The sequence below is a fragment of the Podarcis muralis genome, chromosome 2 (assembly GCF_964188315.1).
Source record: "Podarcis muralis chromosome 2, rPodMur119.hap1.1, whole genome shotgun sequence".
NCBI lineage: Eukaryota > Metazoa > Chordata > Lepidosauria > Squamata > Lacertidae > Podarcis > Podarcis muralis.
In genome coordinates, this window is record NC_135656.1 from 27,059,894 (window position 1) to 27,073,621 (window position 13,728).

General features: G+C 47.3%; 1 protein-coding gene across 11 annotated transcripts in view; it reads right to left on the reverse strand.

Annotated features, from left to right (window-relative positions):
* Window positions 1–13,728, reverse strand: part of SDK2 (sidekick cell adhesion molecule 2) — a 330,246-nt gene that overhangs the window by 67,162 nt on the left and 249,356 nt on the right. For all 11 annotated transcript variants that reach the window (XM_077924059.1, XM_028713980.2, XM_028713965.2 and 8 more), the window contains exons 5-8: window positions 8,836–8,969; window positions 3,306–3,417; window positions 2,097–2,287; window positions 518–601 (exon numbers count right to left, since the gene is read on the reverse strand). In XM_077924059.1, the coding sequence (XP_077780185.1) occupies window positions 518–601; window positions 2,097–2,287; window positions 3,306–3,417; window positions 8,836–8,969 (521 nt within the window). The remainder of the gene's footprint in view (window positions 1–517; window positions 602–2,096; window positions 2,288–3,305; window positions 3,418–8,835; window positions 8,970–13,728) is intronic.

Here is a 13,728-nt window from a genome sequence, read left to right on the forward strand (position 1 = left end):
AGACTATTCTTAGGCAACGTCTGCTAGGTTTTAAGCTCAGGCGTGCATCTTGCAATTTAAGTTTGCGGCTGCCTCTTCACCGTCTTTGGAACTGTCTTGAGATACTCTCCGCTCCTTTCATGGAGAGAGCATAGACACTGACATCATATCATCTGCGAATGAAGTTGCCATCTAGCACTGGGTTTCTGTCTTAGGCTGTCTGAAGGCTCAGGCGGATGTCATTGTGTCACCCTTGTTTTGTTCAGATCGTCTTTTCAAGGTTATCCCTGCAGCTTGACGCGATGCATAGAAAATGTGCTTCTCTTTATTTGCAAGTTTTAAAAATGTAGAAGAAGGGAAAGCAGCATAAGAATGGTGGGCGCTCTATAATCTCTCCCTAACCCCCACCTCCGTGTGGGAAATCTTCCAGATTTAGCTCTTTCTGGGAGACGGCTTGTTTGAATAGCCAAGTTTCTAACCAAGTTCCAAAGCTTCCAAACTGGTTAGGAAGAATACCAAAGAGCCAGAAGAAAATTACCTTTGGCCTGGCATGGAATCTGAACCACCTTCTCCATCTCAGCTGTGATGTGCCTCTCTGGTTCCTTGGTGAACTGAGGTGGCTCTGCAAGACAGAACATGGACATGGGATTGGCCGGAATTCTCACTTGTATGGGAAGGTGATCAATGTTTAAGGTGCGGTCCTAGGCATGTCCAGCCAGGCGTTGTGAAATTACCCCTGCTGTCTATCACAGTAGACAATACTGGGCTATATGGACCCACAGCTCAGTGTTTTTACTGACAGCGCTAAACATCCCCATATAAATGGTCCTGGACTCTGCGTTCATCACCCGAGGCCCTTCCTCACATGCCTCCTCTGCCTGAGGTCCGGAGGGTGGCAACACAAGAACAGGCCTTCTCTGTGGTGGCTCCCCGTTTGTGGAATGCTCTCCCCAGGGAGATTCGCATGGCTACTTCCTTATACATTTTTAGGCGCCAGGAGAAAATGTTCCTCTGCAACCAGGCCTTGGGCTGGTTAATACTCCACAGCCTTTTAAATGTGTCTGTGGGAAGGGGGAGGTTATTGTTTTGCTGCTTCGTTTTACCTATTTTCATGTTTTTATTGAAATTGAAATACGTTATTGTCACTTGTACAACTTGTATACAGTGAGATTACACAAGCGCCCCCCCCCACCCACTCAGCTCTCTTAGTCTTAATTCCCCTTGTTTACTGACACACACCCACCAAACCCAAAAGTCAGTTGCCCTGTTGTTATCTTTTCATTCAGTAGCCTAACAGCCCATGGATAAAAGCTGTTCTTTACCCTGTTGATGCGACTAATCATGCTTCTATATCTTCTGCCTGAGGGCAGGAGATCAAGAAAGTGCTGGCCAGGGTGTGAATCATCCCTGAGAATTTTTCTCACTCTCCTGAGGCAACGTTCTTCCGCTATTTCATCCAGCGGATTCACGGGACAGCCCATAATATCTTGTGCTGTATTCACCACCCTCATTTTATCCTGAATTTTTACTCTGTGAACCGCCCTGAGGTCTTACGATGAAGGGCTGAGTATAAATCTTAAGAAAGAAAGAAAACCCCAAACATTTACATGTGTAAAGGTAAAGGGACCCCTGACCATTAGGTCCAGTCGTGACCGACTCTGGGGCTGCGGCGCTCATCTCGCTTTACTGGCCGAGGGAGCCGGCATGCAGCTTCCGGGTCATGTGGCCAGCATGACTAAGCTGCTTCTGACGAACCAGAGCAGCGCACGGAAACGCCGTTTCCCTTCCCGCCGGAGCGGTACCTATTTATCTACTTGCACTTTGATGTGCTTTCGAACTGCTAGGTTGGCAGGAGCAGGGACTGAGCAACGGGAGCTCACCCTGTTGCGGGGATTCGAACCGCCGACCTTCTGATTGGCAAGTCCTAGGCTCTGTGGTTTAACCCACAGCACCACCCGCATCCCTATTTACATGTGGAGTTGGCTGATACTTCTCAAGTTTAAAAACTAACTTTGCTCCTAAGGGATATAATAGCTCCCAGAACTTGAGCAAACATTCCCAGACTTGTTGGCAGCCCTGCTTCCATCCACTCTCCACTTTCCTGCACCCATCCTTACCCAGCACAGAGAGATAGGCTCCCCGGACCACGGAGGGCACACTGCTACTTCGCAGAACAGCTTCACACTCGTAGTAGCCGCTGTCGCTCAGCGAGGGGTTGAGGATGGTCAGGCGCCGGTTATAGTCGCTGATGCCGCCGGACACTGGGACCCCGCCCTTCTTCCAGATGATGTGCAGCTTGATGAGTGGCCTGGTTAGCAGAGAAGCCTGTGAGGGGGGACCCCTTCCAATGGGGCCAGTGTCACCAGATTAAGAACAAACCAACAAACAAACCCAGGACCCCAAGTGTCTTTGCAGTCCAAGGAAACGCACACCTAGCGTCAGTGCCGGATTTATGTATAAGCTAAACAAGCCATAGCTTAGGGCCCCACTCTCTTTGGGGGCCCCAAAAAAATTAAAGGAAAAAAACCTGGATGTACATTTCAAAAAACAAATAAAATAAAACCTACATACAGCAGCAGTGTTTTGTGTTGTGTAGGCTCCTATGATGTAAGTAATGGGCCCCGCCTGCTAGCCTGCTCCCTAAAATATCACTGGTTTGCTCATTTCTATATATAGAATGCCTACATTCTGCATATTTTGTTATGTGCAAACGGCTTTAGATACCTATTAGGTCCATAAATCACCATATAGCAGATATTCAACACAAAAAACAGCGACAATTGTTGTTGACAAGGGACAGCTGGACATATGAAGGGCTCCATTACCTTCAGTAGCTTAGGGCCTCATCAAACCTAAATCCGGCCCTGCCTAGCATTCTGGTTCAGGTTTGCAGGTATGAGTGTAAACATGCGTTCAGGGAGATCGGGCTGCTTTTACGGATGCAAACTGCCAGGCATGAGGGGCTGCTGGCGAAGAGCTCTGCTGATGAAAAGTATTTCTCACATACGTGGGTGGGCTTCAGCTTCGCAGGTAGATTGCACTGGGTGAAGGAAGGGGCCAAGTTGTCAGCAAAGGCCATCAGGTGGACCAAAAAAAAAAAAAAGGTCATTTCCCAGCTTTGCACCTATGAACCAGAACTTCAGCTGCGTTCTGCAGGGAGTCCCAGGGGGATCAAGCCTGGACGTGTTGTGCGTCTGACGCTCCATGGGAAAGAAGGGCTCGTAACAGATCATGCCATCACCTTCAACATCCCAGCAACAGGGACAACTATGCTTCACAAGCACAAGAGGCTGTTTGCGGAGCCTGGCAGCCTGGTGGAGACTTACCTGGCATTGGCCACACACTCCAGGGTCACTTCTGAGGTGCCAGAGACAACGCTGGTGTTGCGTGGTGGAATTATGATGGTAGGTGCAATGGGGTCAGCTGGTCCGCCTACATCTGAGGAGGGATGAAGTGGTGTTGACAGCAAACACGGGTTCATGCACCAGACAGAAACACTCACAGTCTCTAACACACAAAGGCAGCGCACTGGCCCTTTCAGAATGCAAGCAAAGGACTAACGAGGAGCCACAGGCTGCCCTTAACAATGGGATGGCACCTGGAGCAAGCAGCAGACTGCTCAATAAGCATATTTTGCCAAGTCTAAATATTAATCCTGAGCAGTCCCAGCACACAGAATCAAACCTCTCCTCCCACAGCCTTCTAGAATCAGTGCCATGGTGTTATTAAGTCTTACAAATCCCTGAACATCTTTTTTTAAAACAAACAAACATGCAAATTAATACCCTACACGTTATAAATATATCATAATAAAAATTGAAAAAGATAGCATACAAAATTACCATTTAGGACTAACTGGTACAGTTTCGTATGTTGATGAAGCAAATATAGAAATAATTATTCATATGATGCACATATAAACAAATAGTAAGCGGATGCTTAAAAAACCACCCAAATTATTTATCAGTCCTTTTCCCAGATACTAGAAAATTAAAAACGCCTTTCACTCCCTGATCAAACAATTTCTTTTAACTCTATAAGTACATCTAATGAATTCCCTCGTCCCGTAGCTTCCTGCAGAAATCCTGTAACAAAGCAAAATGAAAACTAAGACAAAACCTTTAGGAAATTTGTGGCATGAAAAGTTCCAGGAGTTCAGCAGAAAGCTATGGGACACACACTGATTAGCAGTATGTCCACCCTGAAACAACTTCTTCTTTAAAATAAGGTTTTATTTAGATTTTTTTCATAATACATTACAATAAAAAACAAACTACGGTAATCTAAACAAAAATTTAAAAAGAAAGAAAAAAGAAGAATACAAAGCCCTCTCTCACAGGTCAATCTTAACTGTTGTCCCACACAGAAAGAGGTGAGCCCTCCCAGTTCTCACCTGGGAGCTCCCCTTTCTTCCCCCAGTCTCCCACCCTGGGAGATCCTCCCTTCCAGAGTCATAGCTGGGGGGGGGGGACAGGGGGGCCACGGCTATGGGAGCACATTTTTGAGGGGGTGCAATCAGGTGCTCCCACGACATTTACAGAGTCCTGGCAGCTGAGGCATGGCAGCAGGCAGGTTGGTCTAGTGGGCAGGTTGATAGAGGCAGCGGGCAAGGAGCCTGTCGGGAGGTGGGCTTGCCCCTGGGCCTCCAGCAACATACGCTACACCACTGCGCCTTTCCCCTGCCTCTCCCCACCCAAACTTCCTCAGGTGCAAAATATAGCGAAAGCATTACCGTGACTAACTGCCCTGATACTGTTGCAAGCACAAATAATTGTGAATGCACAACAGAAAAGATGTCCAGAGGGGCCCTTCCTACCACTAATGTCAAACGTTTGGGGGTTGCATGCTGCCCTGTTATTATGGCATGTTGCAGAATAATATACAGTGGTACCTCGGGTTAAGAACTTAATTCGTTCTGGAGGTCCGTTCTTAACCTGAAACTGTTCTTAACCTGAGGTACCACTTTAGCTAATAGGGCCTCCTGCTGCTGCTGCGCCGCTGGAGCACGATTTCTGTTCTCATCCTGAAGCAAAGTTCTTAACCTGAGGTACTATTTCTGGGTTAGCGGAGTCTGTAACCTGAAGCATCTGTAACCTGAAGCGTCTGTAACCCGAGGTACCACTGTACTTGCAATAAACCCCTTCAGTCTAGAGGGACCCTCAGTCCCCACTGGACAGTTTGGGGAATTTCCCCCGCGATAGAGTCCTGCCTAGCTAGATAGATAGATAGACAGACAGACAGATAGATAGATAGATATAGATAGATGATAGATAGATGATGATAGATAGATAGATAGATAGATAGATAGATAGATAGATAGATATAGATAGATAGATGATAGATGATAGATGATAGATAGATAGATAGATAGATAGATAGATAGATAGATAGATAGATATAGATGATAGATAGATAGATGATAGATAGATAGATAGATAGATAGATAGATAGATAGATAGATAGATAGATGATAGATAGATATAGATTTCAGTTTGCCTTGGGAATCTCCCTGCACCTTCTGATACCTCCTGCTTACGTTTAGATGGTGCCATTTTGATTGCCTAAGGACTGGCATTTGGAGAACCAAGATCACTATTATTAAGGCTTAAGATCCACTTCAATCATTAGATTTCGCCGAGCTCTGCCACGTGCTCTCCTGGCCCCTAGCTGGGTAGCAGCAGGCAGCATTCGTTAGAAGATAAGGCCATATCAAAGGCTAAAGCCTTAACGGTGGCTTTATATTCCCTCCAGTGTCGAAGGCAGTAGGCCTCCAAATACCAGTTGGTGCGCGACATGGGCTGAAGATCATATATGGGCTTTTCAAAGGCTCTAGGTTGGCCACTGGAGGGGGAAAGGATTCTGGACCAGGTGGGCTTTAAGTCTGATCCTTCTCATCAGAGAGGAAAGGAAAAGCGGGAGCAGCAGCAAGCAACAGGATAAGCGCATAAAGCAAAATAATGGCTGTGATAAACCCCCCTTCCCCTGACGTGTTGGTTGGGATCGCAAGGTTGCTGATATAGCGGAATCCATAAAGGCGGGTGCTATGGTGTTTATTACACACTGAGGTACAGCACTCCAGATTAATGAGGCAAAGGAAGGGGAGGGGGGGACATAAAGCCAAGTCCGGGAGACATAAAACAGCTGCGAAGTAAACATCATCTGGAGGGATGGAGGAATCGTAAGGCCGATTCACGTGGATTTCACAGCTTTGCCGGGAGGCAGAAATCAAGGCCATTCCCAAAGTGCTGGGAGTTATGGGGGAAAGCAAAGTTGGCAATGCTTAATGAAAGAGAAAGGTTAACAGCTACAGGGCCCAGATGGAGGGATTTGGACAAGTCTTTTATCAACCTCAAACCAGGGGCAGAGAGAAAGATTTGTGGGATTAGGATTGTGTTGGAATCAGGGCTGGGCCTGCCGTTTGGGAGGGTGAGAATGCATGCCTCAGGCCACAGATTTTGGGGATAACCATTATTTAGTTTATTACAGTGGAACCTCGTGTTACGGACGGCATCCGTTCCAGAGGCCCGTCCATAACACGGAACTGACGCAAGCTGAAGTGGGACGCAACACGAAAACACGTAACTCGAAGCGGACGCAACATGAGGTATGACTGTATTATCTTTTACTGCCGGGAAGGATGGCATTTGGATTTTGCGCTTCAGGTCTACCTCTCTGCGGGTGAACTGACAAAACTTTGGGGGTGGGAGAGTCGATCCCATAACAGGTGTGGGAAAAGGATGAAATTCGGGTGAAGTTGAGTTTATTGCAAGATGCAGCTTCCCATCAGGATTTGCGGGGAGAGACAGATCTGGGGGCAGCAAAGAACGTGGGAAGGAGAATGTGTTGTACTTGATAGACTTTGATAATGCTAAAGCGGGGAGGGGAGGTTCATTCTTAGCATCGGATAGCTCCGTTGGTTAGAGTGTGATGCTGATTACGCTCAGGTTGCAGGTTCGATCCCCGCATGGGGCAGCTGCATATTCCTGAATTGCAGGGAGTTAGACTAGATCAGTGGTTCTCAACCTGTGGGTCCCCAGATGTTGGTAGACTACAACTCCCATCATCCCTGAACTCTGGCCTTGCTAGCTAGGGGTGATGGGAGTTGTAGTTCAACAACATCTGGGGACCCACAGGTTGAGAAAGGCTGGACTAGATGATCCTCGGGGTCTCCTCCAACTCTACGATTCGATGGTATCATCAGTATCAGCTTTGTTCCTTAATTCTATGATTAGATCCTCACTCAGCCATGAAGCTCACTGGGTGACCTTGAGGTAGTCACTGTCCACCTCTCAGCACAACCTACCTCACAGGGTTGTTTTGGGGATAAAATGGAGAGGGAACAACCCTGCATAGGACCTTGAGCTACTTGGAGGAAAGGCGGGATACATAGGTAACAACAACAGGGGCTTGTGGCTCAAAGGTGAGTGTCATAACATCTGGAGGGCACCAGGTTGGCTAAGGCTGCCTTGGAGTGAAGAACAGCGTATCACTGATGTGACAGCCATATAGCTTTCTGTTCTCTGTGCTACAGGCATCTTGGTAAAGCAGGGATATTGTCTGGGTGGTGCAGGGAGCAGAGATGGGGGGCCTAAGCCCATGATGTAATTAGAGCCTCCGAGCTCTTGTAGCTGAGGCCCAAAGTGTCTAAATAAATTTGGAGCCGGCAGAAATGTTTAGTCAGCACCAGCCGGAGCTTCGCCAGAGATTTACTGCAAATTAAATTTGGGCCCGAGCCAGCAGAAGCGACAGAGAAGCCAGATGCAAAGAGATGCGGGCGACAGGCTGCGCTTTAGGGACCTGTTGGTCTGCAGGGGAAAAAAACAAACAGGCAAGACATAAACTACATCCTCAGCCCCTCGCACTCGGTTGTGGCTCTTTGGGCTAACATTATTTATTATATCAGCATTTCGGAACCATATGGCCTGTGCCTTATTTATTCACATAGTCCTCACCAACCAGACTGTATGTGGCTGTTGCCCTCAAGAATGGGCCAGCGAGGCAGTGAAAGACCCACCTGCAATTCTATGCATGCTTACTTGAGGCCAAGCCTCACTGGATGGAGTGTGTGGGTCAACACGCTGCAAGTGATTTGCCCAAGTCATACAAGCAGGCAGTGGTTCAAACCATCTAGAATGGGGGCAGGGGACATGTGGCTGGCATGGGCAATTGTTGGGGATGATGGGAGTTGTTGTCCAACAACATCCTATGTGCCACAGGTTAGCCAATTTACTTAAAATGAGCACAGGCCTTGCCCACCTAGCTGTCCCTTGGCTTTGGAAATGACAAGGTTCTCACTGAGAAGAGGAAGTAAGGGAGGGGGGCTGCTCAAGGAGGGAGTAAGGGGAAGAGGAGAGCAGGTTGGTGGGAGTAGGATGGTTGGTGAGTAAAGTAAGCCGGGATTGTCAGCCCCTAGATAATAATAAATAGGAGAAGAAATGTGACAGGCAGCCCCCAGCGCATGCAAATCCCACTGAGTTCAGTTGGAGTTATTCCCAAGTTAGGGTCTTTAGAATTGCAGTCATAGCAATGAAAAGTCCAGGCAGTAACTCTTAACATGAAGCATGCACGAGAGTACACGTGTACATAAAAAGCATGCATATGCACACACAGTGCTAAATATGTGGACATTCCATCCAATGGTTACTTCCAAAAGTTCCTGACAAGCAGCTTAGTTTCCTAGCGCTCCACCCCGCTGCTGTTGCGAGCCAGAAATGGCAAGCAGAACCAGGTGCTTCATCCTTCTCCTAGTTCCTGCAGGATTTCTGCCTACCCTGCTAAAGGTATAGACGCCTTGCTAGAAAAGCTGTCAACTCCCACTCAGAGGTCTCTCCCACCTCGGCCCCAAGGGTCACTTACTCTCCACGGTGAGGGTGATGGGCTGGCTGGTTTTATTGTCCCCATTCTTGTCATTCACGGCCTGCACATAGTACCTTCCGGCATCAGGTGCCACTGTTGATAGGATGACCAGGGTGTTCTCCAGCGTGATGGCTCTGAAGGAAAGAGAGGACATGGCTTTAGAGCAGAGAGTGTCTCAAGGGCACAGGGTGCCCACTTTAAAAGAGGTTGCTAGGAGAGGTGCACAAGCTTTGCTAGCTAGCCCACTGACTCCACCCAAGCTTTGCCACAAATAATCCAGCATGGATTATGAGCTCTCTTGCTTTGTGGGGACCGATATGGAACACTGTGTTCCCCAAGGAGGCTTTTGGCATTCCACACTTCAAACACACACACTGTGGGCTGTGTGTCTACAGTCTTTCACCCCCCCCCCCCAGGAAATGATTCCTTAACTCTGGCATCTGGGACAAATCAAGTATAGGCAGCCAAAAAACTTTTTTGGGTTGACAGTGCAGAGGAAGTGTATTGTCTGGGTCAGAGCTGTAAAAACCTGAATGTTTTTTCCCTCTCTCTTTTTTTACATACTTAGGGTATGGTAAAGGGACCCCTGACCATTAGGTCCAGTCGCAGACGACTCTGAGGTTGCGATGCTCATCTCACTTTACTGGCTGAGGGAGCCGGCGTACAGCTTCTGTGGCCAGCATGACTAAGTCGCTTCTGGCGAACCAGAACAGCACATGGAAACGCCGTTTACCTTCTCGCCGGAGCAGTACCTATTTATCTACTTGCACTTTGATGTGCTTTCAAACTGCTAGGTTGGCAGGAGCTGGGACCAAACAACGGGAGCTCACCCCATCATGGGGATTCGAACCTCTGACCTTCTGATCAGCAAGTCCTAGGCTCTGTGGTTTAACCCACAGCGCCACCCGTGTCCCTTATAGTTAGGGTAGCCAGCTGCAAAAGAGGACACGGGTGGGTTTTCTTGCACCTTTAATAGTTGTGTAGAAACGGGAATTTCAGCAGGTGTAGCTTGATGCTGAAAGGCAGGCCCACTTCTGCTTAAAGGTTCAGGAGCCCTGTTATTTCTGCCATCTAGTTACAGTAGATATATTAGAGCAATGTCTAGGGGAGTGTGTTGGGTTCTTGCCTGAAAAAATAGACAGGGGAGCACTTTTGGAACTAAGCCACACCACTTGCATAGCAGCAAGTCTTTTTCTATCACATGGGTCTGCTCCTTGTTCTGAGCTCCCAGGACAGAGTGATATATACAGCCAAATAATAAACACACTCTACACCTACCTGCATAAATATCTGAAAGTGCTTGCTTCCACTCATGTATTTTTAGTGCTGCCTTTTTGGGAAAAGACCATCAGTGTGGTCATGATTTCATTTGGTGTATGCCTGTGACTGGGCACAGGCAGGTATGCAGACTGAGCACACATAATCTAATAGTCAAGTGTATATTTAAACACAGAATGCATGTACAAGCACACAAATGCAAACCCGCCACGCTCTCATTTCCTGGATACCTTGTGTCTTCATGTGTGCAAATATCTTCTTCTTTTTTTTGGCAGCTAAACAAACATACTGCCTTTCTTTCAAGGAGCTCAAAGCAGTCAACATGGGATTTCCAGGTAATTTTCTATCCAGGTTCTGGCCAAGGCTTGACCTGCTTGCCTTTAAAAATGGAACCACAACCAGTACCTGCATGCGTGCTCCTTGACTGGTGGCAATGGGGGGTGTATGTTTCGGTAGCTGTGTATATGGTGCTTTTCACATAGATCTATATATGCATTAATGCACATGAACTAGGGTTGCTATATTTAAAAAAGTGAAAATCTGGACAGCTTTCGGCTGCAGTATTTTGGGAGTGTGTGCAATTCTGCATAGACACATGTAATACATGCAGGTGACCCCAGAAGACAAGCCAGCTGCAATCCTGAACTAAACATGCTGAAACTACTTTCACCTCAAACAAAAGGCAAAAAATAAAATAAAATTCTTCCCCATCTCCTGGTGCCGGCCTTTAAATTACCCCAGTGACGAATTGCTCAGGAGGGAGAACAAGTTGGATGTTCCTAGATTAATAGTTTTCCTTTTTACAGAATGATCTAATCTGCTGGAGACATAAAATGGCTGGGGGAGGGGAACTATATTTTACCATCAAATTTGTGATAAAGGAGCTTTATCTTCTCAAACCGCCTTCACAAATGGAAAGGCAACCAGTTCACTTCCCGCATAATGGAGGTTACATATTCAATTGCACCACAATGTCTGTATAAGGGAGAGAAACCTAGCAGCTCGGTTTTGAATCTAGGATGCCATGTGTACTTTTATTCTTTAAAGAACGTGTGTGTGTGTTTTCTGCTGTGCTTCCTAATGGAAGGAGGTTTTGGCAGAAGTGTGTTATATGGGTGCACAGCGCGTGTAATAAAACGTCACATAATAAAGGGTAAATGCGTCTCTAGGGGCCAAATTAGATGAGATACTCGGGAGATGCATGATCAGACCCCCTGGAAATAAATTATATATATATATATATATATATATATATGCAGGTTTTGGTGTCCTCGGGTATCTTCCCGTGTAAAAGTTGGGGTGTCTAGGCGACGTTTCGACGAGGTCTCACTCGTCATCTTCAGGCTGGTGCTTTCGGCTTCTTGTTACTGGAACAGAGCAGGATCTCAGTGTTTGAGTTCCTATAAATACTGTTGAGGAGGTATGGTCTGGGCAGAGAGGAAGTTCCCATATATATATATATATATATATATATATCACACTGAAACACAGCTTTGGGGAGGCGGTGCTGCAAATTGAACGTGAGAGCAGTGGGTGATTCCTCTAGCCTTTGGGCTGTTTTTCCAATCAAATTTGGGCTCCTCGGCTGCATTCCAAATCGGAGGTGGAGTTGATTCCGGAAGGTGAGAACAACTTGGCTGGCTTCCCTGTTAAGGTGCTTTGTGTAGTCAACTCAGCAGGCCTTTGCAGACATCAGCCTTAATCAGAGTTAGGGGACTGAGAAAAGGTTACGGGATCACACAGCCCAGAAAATGACGGATGTCATCTCCATCTAGGCACAGATTTCCCTTGTCTAGTTTGACCATGGTTCACTGTTATCTATGCACCGACGTTAGACATTAGCTAATGTGATGGATTGAGCTGAGCTGTGTCATCTCCAGGAGTCTGTCTAAACAGATGATGAGGGTTTAGAAGAGCCTTAAAACATCTCTTGGTATAGGGGTGCCGAACAGCATCTCGATGGCAGAGCCACCCACCTGTCAATCACTCGGCATCACCATGACATTCGGTGACCCAGCTTCAAAGGAAAGAATCAAGAGCGCATGAATTCAAACCGGAAATGCAAAGGAAAGAACAGAGGTGCCCGTGGACTCCCAAATCATGGTGCCAACTTTCTCATGCTTGATGTCATTTATGATACCAGGCTGGGGAAAGGTGGGTGTGGTTCACCCAAAACAGCCTGGTAGGCCAACTTCTGAGGCTGGTAGACAATTGCGTTAGTGCTAGCATTACCTAACTTAGGGCTTATCCACATTGACCTTTGGCCCCATGCTTTCCAGGCACAGGTTTGTGCTTTGAAGCTGTGTCCAAGCACTCACCCCACAAGCTTTCTCTGCAAAAACCCACTCTTTAAAGCTGAAAAACAACAAACATTTGCTCTGGTTTGGCAGTAAAGAACAGCTTTCATACACTCCAAAATTTCTCTAATGAAAATAGGGACGTCCTAGGGGAAAGCGGGACATTCTGAGATCAAATAAGAAACTGGGATGGCTTCTGTAAATCAGGGACTGTCCCTCGAAAATAGGGGCACTTGGAGGGCCTGCAACTTTACACAGGGGGAGTTCTGGGGGTGCAAAAAAGAGAGTGTTCGGACACAGGAGCTTTAAAACATGGACTTGTGCTAGACAGTGCAGAGGAAACATTAGTGTGGATAAACCCCTAAGTAGCTCTTATTACCCTTACCGTTAGCAGAGGGCACAAAACTGAAAGCAGAACAGGAGTAGCATTACTTATATCAGGCACTGGGAGGCTACGTTTTAATAGCCTTGTGCCTAAGGGAAGCAGGATGGGTCGGAAGAGAGGCACATGGATAAGCACAAAGGAGAGAACTTGGGAGTAGAAAATAAGGCCAGAAACAGCAAAGAAGAAGAAGAGGAGGAGGAGGAGGAGTTTGGATTTGATATCCTGTTTTATCACTACCCTAAGGAGTCTCAAAAGGGTGGCACTGTGGGTTAAACCACAGAGCCTAGGACTTGCTGATCAGAAGGTTGATGGTTCGAATCCCCGCGACGGGGTGAGCTCCCATTGCTTGGTCCCTGCTCCTGCCAACCTAGCAGTTCGAAAGCACATTGAAGTGCAAGTAGATAAATAGGGACCGCTCTGGCGGGAAGGTAAACGGCATTTCCATGTGCAGCTCTGGTTCGCCAGAAGTGGCTTAGTCATGCTGGCCACATGACCCAGAAGCTGTACGCCGGCTCCCTTGGCCAATAAAGCAAGATGAGCACCGCAACCCCAGAGTCGGCCACGACTGGACCTAATGGTCAGTGGTCCCTTTACCTTTTTAAGGAGTCTCAAAGCGGCTAACAATCTCCTTTCCTTTCCTCCCCCACACCAAACACTCTGTGAGGTGAGTGAGGCTGAGAGACTTCAGAGAAGTGTGACTGGCCCAAGGTCACCCAGCAGCTGCATGTGCAAGAGCGCGGAAGCGAACCCGGTTCGCCAGATTACGAGTCCACCGCTCTTAACCACTACACCACACTGGAGAAATGAATGGAGCAAGAGTTAACAGGCAGACTCAGGAACACACAGTAGGAGATGAAGAGTGAAGAATGCTGCTTAAGGAGCATAAGTGCAAAGTCCTTATGGGAACCCTGGGGCTAGCTGCCCCGTTCATTG